The 14,691-nt window shown below is 39.3% G+C and overlaps 2 protein-coding genes across 31 annotated transcripts in view; one reads left to right on the top strand and one right to left on the bottom strand.

Annotated features, from left to right (window-relative positions):
- Positions 1-7,579, top strand: part of LOC129814160 (disco-interacting protein 2 homolog C) — a 238,617-nt gene extending 231,038 nt beyond the window's left edge. For all 24 annotated transcript variants that reach the window (XM_055867022.1, XM_055867018.1, XM_055867034.1 and 21 more), the window contains 6 exons: positions 718-779; positions 3,457-3,514; positions 3,998-4,072; positions 4,809-4,983; positions 5,093-5,216; positions 5,731-7,579. In XM_055867022.1, coding sequence (XP_055722997.1) covers positions 718-779; positions 3,457-3,514; positions 3,998-4,072; positions 4,809-4,983; positions 5,093-5,216; positions 5,731-5,983 — 747 coding nt within the window. In that variant the 3' untranslated portion in view covers positions 5,984-7,579. The remainder of the gene's footprint in view (positions 1-717; positions 780-3,456; positions 3,515-3,997; positions 4,073-4,808; positions 4,984-5,092; positions 5,217-5,730) is intronic.
- A 3,453-nt stretch (positions 7,580-11,032) lies between these two features.
- Positions 11,033-14,691, bottom strand: part of LOC129814159 (zinc finger MYND domain-containing protein 11-like) — a 28,923-nt gene continuing 25,264 nt past the window's right edge. For all 7 annotated transcript variants that reach the window (XM_055867004.1, XM_055867009.1, XM_055867010.1 and 4 more), the window contains one exon: positions 11,033-14,037. In XM_055867004.1, the coding sequence (XP_055722979.1) occupies positions 13,915-14,037 (123 nt within the window). In that variant the 3' untranslated portion in view covers positions 11,033-13,914. The remainder of the gene's footprint in view (positions 14,038-14,691) is intronic.

The following is a 14,691-nucleotide window of genomic DNA, read 5'->3' as shown; positions in this document are numbered from 1 at the left end:
TGAAAGCTAGGGCCTATGTTAACTTTGATTGGGCTCGGTGAAAATTATAAATTTCAAAAGCTTTCTGCTATTTATCGGCAAGTAAAAATGAACAGTAGGGAAAGTGGTCATGTCAGGCAAAAACGAGGCAACTCGTCGTCCGCCACGAATGATGCATGGCAAGACGCATTATTCACACAAGTTTAGTCAAAATCGTCCCAGTGCTGTCTGAGATCACGTGTGACTAAAGTACGAATGAACGTACTGACAGAGATCTACAGTCCCATCCCTGATTTCATTGTGGGGGACAATTTATATCAAACCACACCGTGGTTGTCAGAAGCGTGCACAGCTGGCGACGCTTCGTTGCGATTGGTTATCATTTGCAACCCTGTCAGTGAGCGTTATCCCAAATTCTCCTTTGCGATACCTCAAACTGTCAGTGCTTTGTGGATACGGGCCCTGTTCTGTTCTTTTTGGTTTTTAATGATTTCAACCTTTTCTTATTGTCCTCTTCCACAACCATGGTCTGTCTGAATGTTATAGTTAGTAGCCCACTAGGATTAGTATTGTTGGTTGGACTTGTCTCAAAGCTGCCATTCACAACCAGCGTGATCTGTAGGCATTCTGTTAAGCACGAACATGCTAGTAGCATCTAGACAGCGCTGTGTTCATGGTTCTGTAAGGCAGCAGACATCCTAGCCCGTACACTAACCCTGGCATGTTGTCATTCTGCAGGGAACTTCGGGACCAGACCCAACCACTGTGTATGTGGACATGAGAGCGCTGAGACACGACAGGTAAGGGCTCTTATCAGAACATCCTCTTGAGCATTTGTTGAACTGAATACATGATTTGAGAAATGAGCTATATAGTACACCAAGTGGTGCATTTTCTGTTGTACTGTTTATTATTTGTCAGTGAGTGACACACATAGGGGGTCTTCAGAATCAGAGGATTGACATCTATGCCAACAGAATGTTGCTCACAACCAAAACAATATCTCGGACCATGCTCGCATGACATTGAAGACTCAAATCAAATTGTATTTGTCACACGCGCCAAATACAACCAGTGTAGACCTTACCATGAAATGCTTACTTACAAGCCCTTAAAACCTGTCTAGGACAGGGGTTCCTCTAGCGCCACTCCTCCCACATTCCACTGAAAAGGCAGAGCGCGAAATTCAAAAAAAAAAATTTTTTTTAAATATTTAACTTTCACACATTAACAAGTCCAATACAGCTAATTAAAGATACAGATCGTGTGAATCCAGCCAACATGTCCGATTTTTAAAATGTTTCACAGGGAAGACACTATGTAAATCTATTAGTTAAACACGTTAGCAAAAGACACCATTTTTCTTTGTCCACCATTTTTTCTCTCCACCAGTAGCTATCACCAATTCGGCTAAACTAAGATATTGATAGCCACTAACCAAGAAAAAACCTCATCAGATGACAGTCTGATAACATATTTATGGTATAGGATAGGTTTTGTTAGAAAAATGTGCATATTTCAGGTAGAAATCATAGTTTACAATTGCACCCACCGTCACAACTCTACTAGAATAAATACATAGAGCAACGTGTATTACCTAATTACTAATCATAAAACATTTCGTAAAAATACACAGCATACACTAATCGAAAGACACAGATCCTGTGAATACAGACAATATTTCAGATTTTCTAAGTGTCTTACAGCGAAAACACAATAAATCGTTATATTAGCATACCACATGTGCAAACATTACCAGAGCATTGATTCTAGCCAAAGAGAGCGATAACGTAAACATCGCCAAAATATATAAATTTTTTCACTAACCTTCTCAGAATTCTTCAGATGACACTCCTGTAACATCATATTACAACATACATATAGAGTTTGTTCGAAAATGTGCATATTTAGCCACCAAAATCATGGTTAGACAATGACAAAAGTAGCCCAGCTGTTCAGAAAATGTCGTGTGACATATTAGACAGTGATCTAGTCGTATACATAAATACTCATAAACGTGACTAAAAAATATAGGGTGGACAGCGATTGATAGACAATTTAATTCTTAATACAATCGCTGAATTACATTTTTAAAATTATCCTTACTTTTCAATACAGGTTGCGCCAAGCTACATCTAACAAAATGGCGGCATAAGCGATTAACATTTTTCGACAGAAACACGATTTATCATCATAAATTGTTCTTACTATGAGGTGTTCTTCCATCAGAATCTTGGGCAATGAATCCTTTCTTGGGTCTAATCTTCTTTTGGTCGAAAAATGTCCTCTTGTCTGTCGAAATGCCCACTAACGCTCGACCGGGACCCCGAAACGTGCCCGGCGCGTCAAAGTGCACAACAAAGCAATGCCTCAAATTCGCACTAAACGGATATAAATTGCTATAAAACAGTTCAAATTAACTACCTTATGATGGTGTTAACACCTATAACGAGTAAAAGACGTAAGCAGTGTTTGTATCCTCATAGCATTCACAGGGACCTTTAAACTGACTCCAGATCAGGGGCCAAGATGTGTGAAATCTGACTCCATGTCAGGGAAAGTGCTGTAGAATGAGTTCTGTTCCACTCAGAGACAAAATTTCAACGGCTATAGAAACTAGAGTGTTTTCTATCCAATAATAATAATAATATGCATATTGTACGAGCAAGAATTGAGTAGGAAGCCGTTTAAAAATTACACGATTTCCAGAAAAAGTGACAACAGCACCCCCTATCCTAATGAGGTTAAAACCAACAATGCAGTTTTATGAAAACACCTATTAAAAATAAAATAAAGACCCAGCAGTAAATAACAATAGCGGGGCTCTATACACGGGGTACCGGTTCAGAGTCAATGTGCGGGGGCACCAGTGTCGAGGTAATATGTACATGTAGGTAGAGTTATTGAAGTGACTATGCATAGATAATAACAGAGTAGCAGCAGTGTAGAAGAGGGGGGGGGGGGGGGGCAATGCAAATAGTCTGGGTAGCCATTTGATTAGCTGTTCAGGAGTCATTACCTCTGCAGTGTCAATTTACAGTGGAATAGTTCCACCGCATTGTATGCATAAAAGTTGGAGCCAGATGCATTCCTTGTGACACTAAAATAGTGCAGTCCGATATAACTGGCTATGGAGCCTCTAGCTGTGTTCACTAAGTCTGTCATTAAGATTAGAAACGGGTCTTTTAAGACGGCCCGGGGTTAGAACAGTGGGTCTGGGTAGAGCCACCCTTAGGACATACGTCCCTCTCCCACACCCAGTCAACACATCAATAGGACCCAGCCTGCAGCTGCTCTGGACTAAGGTACATCCTAAACGGCACCCTAATTCCCTTTATAGTGTACTACTTTTGACAAACGTCCATAGGGCTCTGGTCAAAAGAAGTGCACTATATAGGGAATAGGGTGCCATTTGGGACACAACCACAGTATTGACTCAGAGGCCCAGTAACTCTTCACTTCCTCCCTCCCTCACAGGGTTCGTCTGGTAGAGAGAGGTTCTCCACACAGTTTACCACTCATGGAATCTGGAAAAGTGAGTCCCTGCTTGACTTGGTGAATGAACAAACAAATGGTAGTCATTTACATAGACATAGGATAAACTCTGAAGTATTTTTAATCACTGAGATTAAACTGTAGTGTTTATGCAGTGCTGTGCTGTGATTCGTCTAGTCGTGTAGTTAGTTTCCACAGCAACCCATCCCCATAATTGAGGAAGTGTAGGTGAGAGTTAATTGTGCCCCGGCTGTGGCAGCGCTCTGCTCTGTTTCACATGGACCAGCCAGGAGATCAGGATCAGTCTGTACCACACAATAATGAGCTTTCTTTTTCTCGCAACATTACATCCTGTTACACAGTTTGTGGCTACTTACTAAATGGCGCCCTTTTGGGAGAGAGAGGGAGTCGGGCCACTTCACTGTGCCTCAACCCAGTAAATCAGTTACATAAATGGCCTCTCTGAAAGGAGAGAGGAGTGGAGAGATGAAAGCACTAATCGTCTCTTCCTTAATGCCATCAGATTCTACCTGGGGTTCGAATTATCATCGCTAACCCGGAGACCAAGGGACCGCTGGGAGACTCGCATCTTGGAGAGGTCGGTTGAGACATCACTCACTCATTAAACTCAGTACAAGCTACAGTAAATTGGGCTACAATAGTCTCTCTCTGTACTTAAGTGTCATAGCTCATTAGATATTCACAATCATTAGACTAAACTACAATAATCTCTCTCTGTGTACTTCAAGAGTCAGCCCACATAACTTCAGTCTCACTTGATGTTAAAGGGAAATTTCATATTCCAGCTCCACCCCAACATCTGTGAAAATGGGGCGTTTCTATGTTTTGTAGTAAAATATATAGCGGAAGATGGTTTTACCAATGACCTCATCAACCAATTAGTAGGCAATGCCATTGGTTCAAATCACAGGATGCACACCGATGATGTCATTGGGGACACTATCTTCCTCTCTGTTTCACTACAAAACATAGAAACACCCCATTTTCACAGATGTTGTTGATGGTGGGCTCCCTTTAAGGAGCACACCATTATCTTAGATATCCAGTGTAATGTTCTAAGATCAGTAAGTGTTATGTAATTGGTCTAAAAGTACACATTTGTCACTGGATTGGTCTGGACACAGATCCACTATAACACATGTTTGATATTAGCGATAAGTCCAGCGGTCCTGTAAGTTTAAGGGCTGAGTTGTTCTGGGTGAACAATCATACAACTAGACATGGATTGGATCCTCAGAGGATCTCACTTAAAAAGCATGAATTAAAACACTTGTGTCCAAAGTGGAAACATTGCATTTCTGTCCTGTCCACAGATCTGGGTGTGCAGTGGACACAATGCCAGCGGCTACTTCACAGTGTATGGAGACGAGGCCCTGCAGTCAGACCACTTTACCTCCCGTCTGAGCTTTGGAGACACACAGACAATCTGGGCCCGCACCGGATACCTGGGCTTCCTCAGGAGGACCGAACTCACTGATGCCAGCGGGGGTAAGCTACGTGTTCCCTTCATTACAAATGTACTTATAATGCATACTTTCACAGGTGAGCTTCACATCCAGTAGCAGCAGTTTGTAATTATGTTTGTGTGTGTGTGCAGAGCGACACGATGCCCTGTATGTGGTGGGGGCGTTGGATGAGGCCATGGAGCTGAGGGGAATGAGGTACCACCCCATCGACATCGAGACCTCTGTTATCAGGACGCATAAGAGCATCACAGAATGGTGACAACTGTAACTTCATAAGGCTACATGATAAGCATCCTGATAAAATACAGTAGCTTGGGGATTTGTGGTTCTGGTGTAGCTCAACGTTTTCGGGACATTTTATCCAAGAGAGAAAGCAAGTAGGCGGCCAGTACGATGCAGAAAAACTTTAGTTAACTATATACAGGTCAGATGTATAGAATGATCAGATCAGCCTATTGTATATATCATAGCAGGACAAACAAATGCAGTAGGGGCATTTTACCAAATCATTTTCTGTTCAAATATCAAGCTGGTTTTGTCCAATTTCGAGTTGTTAATGGTGACCAGTTGAAATGTCCTAGATTGACTTATATTGTACTGTTTGTTGAAATGCCAGAGTGAGTAGCTAACTTACAACATGCACAATACCTACTTATACTGTTGTTGTTGCTGCAGTGCAGTGTTCACATGTGTTGGAGCTGGATGGTTCAGACCAGTAGCTCATGTTGTTTAAACTGACTGAACCTGTCTGTCTGTCTCTCCCGTTCAGTGCGGTGTTCACGTGGACCAACCTCCTGGTGGTGGTGGTGGAGCTGGATGGTTCGGAGCAGGAGGCCCTGGACCTGGTGCCCCTGGTGACCAACGTGGTTCTGGAGGAACACTACCTGATTGTGGGGGTGGTGGTGGTGGTGGACATTGGGGTCATCCCCATCAACTCCCGGGGGGAGAAGCAGAGGATGCACCTCCGGGACGGCTTCCTGGCCGACCAGCTGGACCCCATCTACGTGGCATATAACATGTAGCCTGCCAGCTGGAGACCTACTAGACAAGGCCTTGAACCGACGGGCCGAGCTTTATGTACATACTGCAATGCAACAGGACCTCTGGTCTCTGAGGAGAGGAGGGAGAGAGGACGTGAGTCCTGGACCCAGGTGCTCGCCTAGTTTGTGGGACATTGTCACTAGTTCAAAACAAAAATGCCTAGAATTGTCAGGAACAGGAGACTGGTTAGTGTAGTGAAAGATTGGAATGGAAGGAGCTCTGTGTGTAGATGATGCGAGAGTGCCAGTCTAGTTTATTAGATTTGAGCTTTTTTGGTTATTGCTTTAAGTGTGTATATATTTTCATGTTACGTATTGCTGAAGTTGCTCGTTTTTTTAAATCTGCCCTCTAAGAGGTTAGGGTATTTTTTAAGAATATTTACAAGCTGTGGCAAATGGTATTTTATGTTGACCTTTTTTTATGATATGAGTCATTACAAGTACAGATATGTTTTGATACAGGACATATCAATTTGTCCCTGGACTTTACAATATGAGGTACAATATATGGTTTTGTTTGGTCTTTTTTTTTTTTTTTACAATTACATTTTTAGTTCTGCGCTAACATTTATTTTTCTGTAACTGTCCCAACTACAAGGGAAACCAGTGTGATTATTTCAACTACAGCAGCCTTTTACTCAGTTGTCATGTTCAATATCATTATACTTCAATTGAAGGAAAACACTATGTTATTTCATATCATGTAAGTATGTACAAAAACTGATTTTAATTTATTTTGTTCACTTTAGAAGTATATGAGAGGACATTCAAGAATGTTTTAATCTTGAATATTTGCTAATATAAAAACAAAGCATTGTATTATCTTGAGTGAATACTAGTATCACATCAAGTATATAAAATATAGATCTATATTAATTAAAAAGACCTAGGATTCACCAAGGAAAATGTGTGCAGTTATTGAGAGGACAGTCTGAATCCTTATAGTCACCCCCTTTATGTCCTTCAAACAACGCAACAACTTCAGCTCTGTTTATGTCAGACATCATGTTGAGAAGTACTGCATTTGAGTCAAACAACAGCTCTGAAAGGATCAAAAGCACTTTTTGAGAAATGTCTGTGTGAGAATGATGATGGTACAAACGCCTCCGGTGGGAATGATGATGAGTATGTCTTTGTGCTGGCATGTCAAACACTTGTTTCTGAAACAACAGGTTGGAGATCTTCACTAGAATTTTAAAAAGAAAGTTTAGTCCTTAATATTTTTTACATTGAGATCAATCAGGGCTCCTATATTGATGTCAGAGGGGAAAAAGTACAAGACAACACTTTTACGGAAACCCTTTAGAGGAATAAATCTTGAGGCAACTATCATAAGGTGGAAGAGCAGTTTTGGGGGAGAGTGAAACCTTAAATCTGTGTTGAATCATACATGATTTGACGGTAAAGTTCATGGCTAAGAATGTTTTAGTTCAACACATTAGAATCTTTAAAAGCACTTTCTAGTATCTACACAGCATTTTTTTTATTGGCAAGAATGACCCTGGCTTTTTTTTTTATATAAAAAAATGTCTGAACTGAGTTGGCATAAGTCTTTCAATTAAATAAATATTTCAATGATTTTGACTATAAAATGTTTGTTTATTGCAGCAGTACACAGTGTTTAAATTTTAGGGTTAAGTGCCCTGCTAAAGGGCACATTGACAGATGTTAACTGGTCGGCTTGGGATTCAAACCAGCAACCTTTTGGTTACGGGCCCAACGCTCTTAACTGCTAGGCTACCTACCTGCTGTTTCAGAGGTTGCATCTCAATGTAATTCTATCATATGCTCAAGCATATTTGATATGTTACATATGAGATTTTTGTTTTGTTAACTTTGTTCATACACATATGGAAAACTTGCTATGTAATATCTTCTATGGTAGTGTAATGTATAATGAATCAAATCCATCAGTTTGCTCTATTACGAGTTAAAAAAGATATGTAACCAAGAATGATTGATTGCGAAAGAACAAATACTGAGTCAGCCAGTCTCATCAGCGCAGTCTGTGCACATCTGAACTATTTCATGTTTTGCCACTTATTTTATTTTGAAAGGCTTATCTCAATAGAGGCAATGCATTCTAATCACAAACATTACAGTGAACCGTTTCTAGAGATTTACAAAGTAAGATGAGTGTGTGCTTTGCTCATAGCCCTCGGTTGAGACGCACGTTTATACTGTTTCATAGCTGTTCATTGAAAAATAATTGTCCCATCCTATACTTGTCACAGTGCTGTAAATCTACTTGTTGCAAATCCATCTGGTACACTGCTGATATTTGGTGGCATAGATCTGAGCCATTCCTATTATGAAAGGTTTACACAGGTCTACCCATATGAAAATCTAATCTGAAGATATGTATTACTGTTTTCAAAATGTATTACAAAATCCATCAACTATGGCAACTTCCATACATGCATATATTTGTTTGCATGTAGTGAAATATGTAAGGGATAATCAACGAGGGGCTATGCGTTATATGGAAGATGGTGAACGATGAGCTAGCGGAGTTGCATTATTTTCCAGATAATGCAGAGCCCGGTCTTGATTATCCCTTTTATACCGTTGCAAAAATGTGTTCATTTGCCGGTACAAATGTTTCAACATCCACTGAAGTAGCTAGCAAGTTTACAAGATAGTAGTAGTGGTAGTAGTTGTAACCAAACAAACATACTTGCTAGTTAGCTAACAAACCATCAGTCCTAGCTTGCCTTTATGAAAATCGATTTAACAATGGAAATGTTTTATTCAACTTTTGCTTTTAAAAGCAGATCAAACATAGAATATGTAATGAACTACAGCCATTGAATTCTACCATGCGTAATAGGGAAATAATGCACGCTCTAGAATGCCCTTCAAGCCAATCAGAAACAAGTATTCAAGAATGACTATTTCAGTGTTTGCACATTGGAACATTTATGGAAGTAACACAATATAGTTTTTCTAATTCATGTAGTATATTTTGACATCTTTTTGTAATGAAGAAAGGACTGAAGTCTTAATTTGGGGAATAGGTTTACATGTTTGCTTTTAGTGGTTATTCAGTTAATTTATTTCCAGAAGAAAGTCTTAGGCCTACTGTATCTACATGTTTGGGAACATTGATATCTTCAAATAAAACATTTTTCCGTATGAACAAAACAGCTGGATTGGAAATCTAGAACTCACTTGTGAGCAAGTTTGCATGGTTGAATGTAAATGCTGTTGGTGGCTGAAAACAAATACAATTAAGGCCGGGATTTTATTATATCGCAGCTTTTAAAAGCAATGTGTTCGTGGGAGTGAGGAGATGGGAGAGGCAGGACTTCCAGCGCGATCTGCGTCACAAATAGAACTGACTTCTATTTTAGCCCTTGGCAATGCAGACGCTCGTTGGCGCAATAATTGAATATTATAGCGGTGTAGTCAGCCTGTAACACCCTGACTACACCGCTCGCGTCGCAAAATAAATGTAGAAATCTGTTATTAAATTATTGCACACCAACGAGCGTCTGCGTTGCCAAGGGCTAAAATAGAAGTCAGTTCTATTTCTGACGCAGATCGTGCTGCAAGTCCTGCCTCTCCCATCTCCTCATTGGTTTATAGAAGCAGGTACCCATGTGCCATCTCCTCATTGGTTATACCCAGGTGGGTGACAAAGACTAAATAGTTCAGTGGCGGTAATGCACCTAATTTACGAAAGTTGGCAATCGCAATATAAAGTCAAGAGAAGAAAAAGCCTGGAAGGGAGATGACTAGAAACAATTCGGTTGATGGTTTTATGTGTGGATTAATTGTCGGAGTAGAGGACCTTGTGTATTTCAGGTAAAATAATAACTCAATGTTTATATCCCAGGACAAATTAGCTAGCAACAGCAAGCTAGCTAAATAGGACAAATTTGCTAGCAAGTGCAAGCTAGCTAAATTGCCATACAGGTTTAATGCTTTTCGACCTGTCCCCAAATTAATGTAATCGGTTCAGTTTGTTTTGATATTTAACCTGCGTGTCGTGATCGCGTTGTGTGGGTGGACAAAATATATTTATGCACGATGATGCACGCGCGCAGCCAGTCTGGGTTCCGTGTTAGGAAACTGATAAAGCTTGCGTAGGTTCATTCAAGTGCGAGAAAGGGCTGGATTCAACCCATATTGCAGAAGTATCGCGTAAAATCTGCGTTATAGTTTGGATTAAATTTAAAGGCAATGTCCGCAGTAACTGCATTAAACGGTAACCGCTGCATATGTCAGCTCAATAGGAACTTACCTTAAAATGTTTTACGAGGACCTTTCTCGATTTGAAATGAATCCAGCCCAAAGTCTTTCAACGCGGTGAAAGTGAAACAAATGACTCATTTGAATCTTCATGTCTTTGGCAAACTCTTTCTTTCATTTTCCCCAACGTTGGCTATATGGAAGTAATGTTTTTCACATCCTATAATCACAACCATTAATTTAGTGCCTTTTTCAAGAATAGGGCCGGGATTCAATCCGATTGACCTTTTTCGGCAATGTTCCCGCTTTCACGGTAAACATGCATGCCAGTTCAATTGAAAATGACTTACACTTGACCTGTAAAGGTCAAGCACACTATTACGGGGATAGAATCTCAGCCTATGGTAAGGCCAACAATATGAGAAAAAGTATGTTTGAACATTTAAAAAAATGTGCAGAGCAAACATTGTTTAACTTATCCAAAAAGTACTTTGACAGTTCAAGAAAAATATTTTTCTGTCTTACCCTGGAAACGTTTAGATATTTCCCAGGTTTTATTGCGTATATAGGCATAGGTTTCGACCCAAATGGCACCCATTTATCTAGTGAACTACTTTTGACTAGGGCCCATAGTTACTTCAATCCATATCATGGAAGTTCAGCGTTATTGAAATTTAAAGGCAATGTTCCCATTCACGGTACACCCTGCATATGTTGGCTCAATCAGAAATTACCTTTACATTTCTAACCACTCAATCTGTAACGCTTCAGTGATACAGATTGAATAGAGCCCTAAAATACCCTCAGATGGACATAAATGAATACTCGACTACAGGAACTTTTTGATACATTTATTATCCATGTTAGCACATAGAATATATTTATATACATATTGCTAGCTAAAGCGTTAAAATGCCAGTAGCATAGAACATTTTAAAGGTCGAGTTTGGACAAAAACAAACTGTATAACTGATCAATGCACGATCAAAATTGTTTGGCTACAGAAATGCCATGTCTTACCGATGTCTACAGCTTCTGTCTAAAAACAAATCCTGTGAAATGACGTCAACACATACTGGATGAGTTATTGGCTAGTGACAAGCTTAGCTAACGAACTAGCTACGTTGGAATTACGTCGATTAACCACCAAAAGTACACCCCATTTCTGTTTGAAAATTGAGAACGAGACGGACCATTTTTCGTGCCCAAAGTCGACCTTTAAGCCATGATTAACAGTGTACATATGGACAGGGGGAACGTTTTTAGATGTAGTCATGTGTGAGACGTTACACTTGACTTTTCTCGCCGGAAAATAGTGAGAATTTGCTAGAATGCAATTTGAGGGGAAAAGATCATTGTCATATTGCATCATTTTCAGGAAGTGTAACGGTCTTTTAAAATCAGAAAAAATGAACATAATACGCACATCGTACTCATGCAAGTTTCCAGAAATACTTTAAAACGTGAATGACATTAAAATATTTCCACAAAGGGAAATAACTCATTCATACAGGGATGGACAAATACATCCTCTATCAGTGAACCAATCCAATTATCAGATCGGATTTACCTCCAATGCAACAACACTTTCCAAAGTGCAGACAAAGTTTTCGTAACAATGAATACCAAACATTTGTGTTAAGAGGAGTGGTTGAGGTCTGGACAGTGATACTCACCTCAGTAATAGATAGACAGTTGACCAGTTAAGAACTGCAGGGGTCTACTGGTTTTCAAGGCAACATATCAACAGCTTAATCTGATAACCAATTACATTGGTCCTCTCTCTTAGCCTTACTAATAGAGGGCAGATGAGTTAACTACTGCCTGCAGCGTGCCAGTGGTGAACTACTTGAATTAGAATGCACCATCAGTGTGTGTTGCCTTTAATCTCATTAGAATGGCATGTTGTAAAGGAACCAGTTTATTTACATGTAGTGCAACCATGACATGATTTTGTTAACACCATGAGAGACAGGGAGAGAAAGATTGTGGCATTCGTGCAGGGCATGGATGATTCTGTTCAGTCTCCTGAGGAAGTGTATCAGGATTAAACAGATTATTACGTGGCAAATCAGGCAGTTTGTTCATTACTTCTAAAACATTACACTGCTTCTCTGATTGAAAAACAATAAAAACAGACTATGGGTTAGGGTAAGAGAAAAAGAGATTGAAAAGAAATCGTCTACGCCATTATTTGTCATCGTGTTCAAACGAATACAAATGTGTTAGCTCTGAAAAGTGATACACTTTGTCGGAGTTAACGGAAGAGAGTGTTGCCATCATTGAAAACCGTGTGTCCAAAACTAGGCAATAAAATGAATGCAGGGGATGACCTTTCCTCTGTTCAGTCAGCTCTTCATAACTAAGGAAACAGTCACATGGACTTACAATAATGGCTGACTTCCCAAGTAGCCTCTTGGTTAGTACTTCTGTTCTAAATAAAATTGGCAATTACATTACCGTTTAAGAAATGATCCAAGACAAGTTAAGCAAAGGATAATAACATTGCACACCATTCAGACTCCAGTAAGAAAAAATAAAAAGTACTAAAAGATAAGCCTGATCACAGTTGATATTTGCATATTTTATATTGGTCCATCCGTATTCATTGTCTATGGGGAAACCGAGATACTTTGCAAGCTTCTGTTATTTTTCTAGTAATACAAATGTGAAACTATCAACATGCACAGCTCTTTACTCAGAATATGAGGATAGTTTTGAAAAAACAGGCACTGACCACCAACAGCATAAGCAGTGAATGTCTAACTAGTCACTGAGCATTCTAAAACCGTACTTACAGTGAACATCACAATAACCATGGCACTGGCGCCAACCATAAACTAGAGGGGAAAAAACAGCACTCACTTTCTCTGTTAAGATAAGGTTTAACAAATGTCATTTTTGGCAATATTACAAAGCATTTGGGTCATGAAATTAAATGTGCAAACTGTAAAATTATGAAGGAACCTCTCTAAGATCCAGCTCAGTAAAGATTGCTATATATTCCCAAGAAATGTATAACTTTTTCTATAATTCATAAAAATTACAGTATATTCAAAATGTCTAGCCCAAAATGTGCATAATAACAAAGGGAAGATTTGTCAGCATCTTTATAGCCGACTTCATAACCCTGTTCCCAATGATGTTTAAGAGACTTGAAGATGGATAAAAACAATAAAAAGGTGCTATTTACCAAAATATGTTCATGATAAAATCATGCAAAATTTTTATGGATCATTTCCTTTTTTCACAATTACATTTTGTTTCTCATGTTTTTCAGCATTTTGAAAAATATTTTCTGTATGAAAGCAGAGCTTATTCAACGCTGCAATAGTACTTACGGTATAAGATCGACTGTCATTGTTAAACATTAACAGTAAGAAAAGTGAAAAAAATGCAGGTAATAAAATGTTTTCAGTTAATGTTCATCTGTTACTAGACACTTAAATAACACATTCTGCAACATAGGTCAAATTAGCACTTCATAAAAATAAAATAAAAAACAATCATTCGAGCCATGCTCTTGATAATATATATATATATTTTTTAATCAATACACTGGGTATATTAAATAAAGTACTGAAATAAAATGAAAATAGCAATTTTTTCCCGCATATATTCGGTCCAAAAAGTGTTCAGGAAGTCAGATAGGGGCGTGGTTGGGTAAGTTACATCAGGGGGAGAGCCAATGGGAAAGTGTGCTGGGGGGGGGGGGCTGTTCATCTCTTCCTGCGGCAGGTGCGTTTGTGGTCGGCGTGCCAGTGTTCCTGTTGACACTTGATGGAACAGTAGGAGGTGTTCCAGCAGCAGTGGTACATGGCTTCCTCCTCACAGTTATAACACTGGAGGATACACACACAGTCAGAACTGACATGGCTCCTCTTTAGGCTTGAATTTTTTCGTACATTACTATGATGTAATTTGTGAATACCACTTTAACAAATAACTCATTTGCTGTTAAGTCATTGTCATATTCAATTGATACATTATATTGACTATGTCTAGTACTGCTCTAATTATGTATTTGCCTTTTGGTTATGGAGTTAAAAATCCCAAAAGGTCAAAGATGTACTTAGCTACTACTGTGGGGTGTGGGACAAATCCATTTTTAAAAAACTATGAATGAACTGTGCGTGTCCAAATATTTTTTCGGATTTAGCCCCTCAGGTCTCAATATGTGAGCCACTGGTGTTAACTTCTTATGGCTGGGGGCAGTATTGAGTAGCTTGGATGAATAAGGTGCCCAGAGTAAACTGCCTGCTAATCAGGCCCAGATCCTAGAATATGCATATTATTAGTATATTTGGATAGAAAACACTCTGAAGTTTCTAAAACGGTTTGAATGATGTCTGTGAGTATAACAGAACTCATACAGCAGACAAAAACCGGAGAGAAAAATCCAACCAGGAAGTGGGAAATCTGAGGTTTGTAGATTTTCAACTCATCGCCTATCGAATATACAGTGGAATATTGGTCATATTGCACTTCCTAAGGCT

The sequence above is a fragment of the Salvelinus fontinalis genome, chromosome 17 (assembly GCF_029448725.1).
Source record: "Salvelinus fontinalis isolate EN_2023a chromosome 17, ASM2944872v1, whole genome shotgun sequence".
Classification (NCBI taxonomy): Eukaryota; Metazoa; Chordata; class Actinopteri; order Salmoniformes; family Salmonidae; genus Salvelinus; species Salvelinus fontinalis.
Note: the sequence above shows the minus strand (reverse complement) of the source record. Positions and strands in the feature narration are given on the sequence as shown.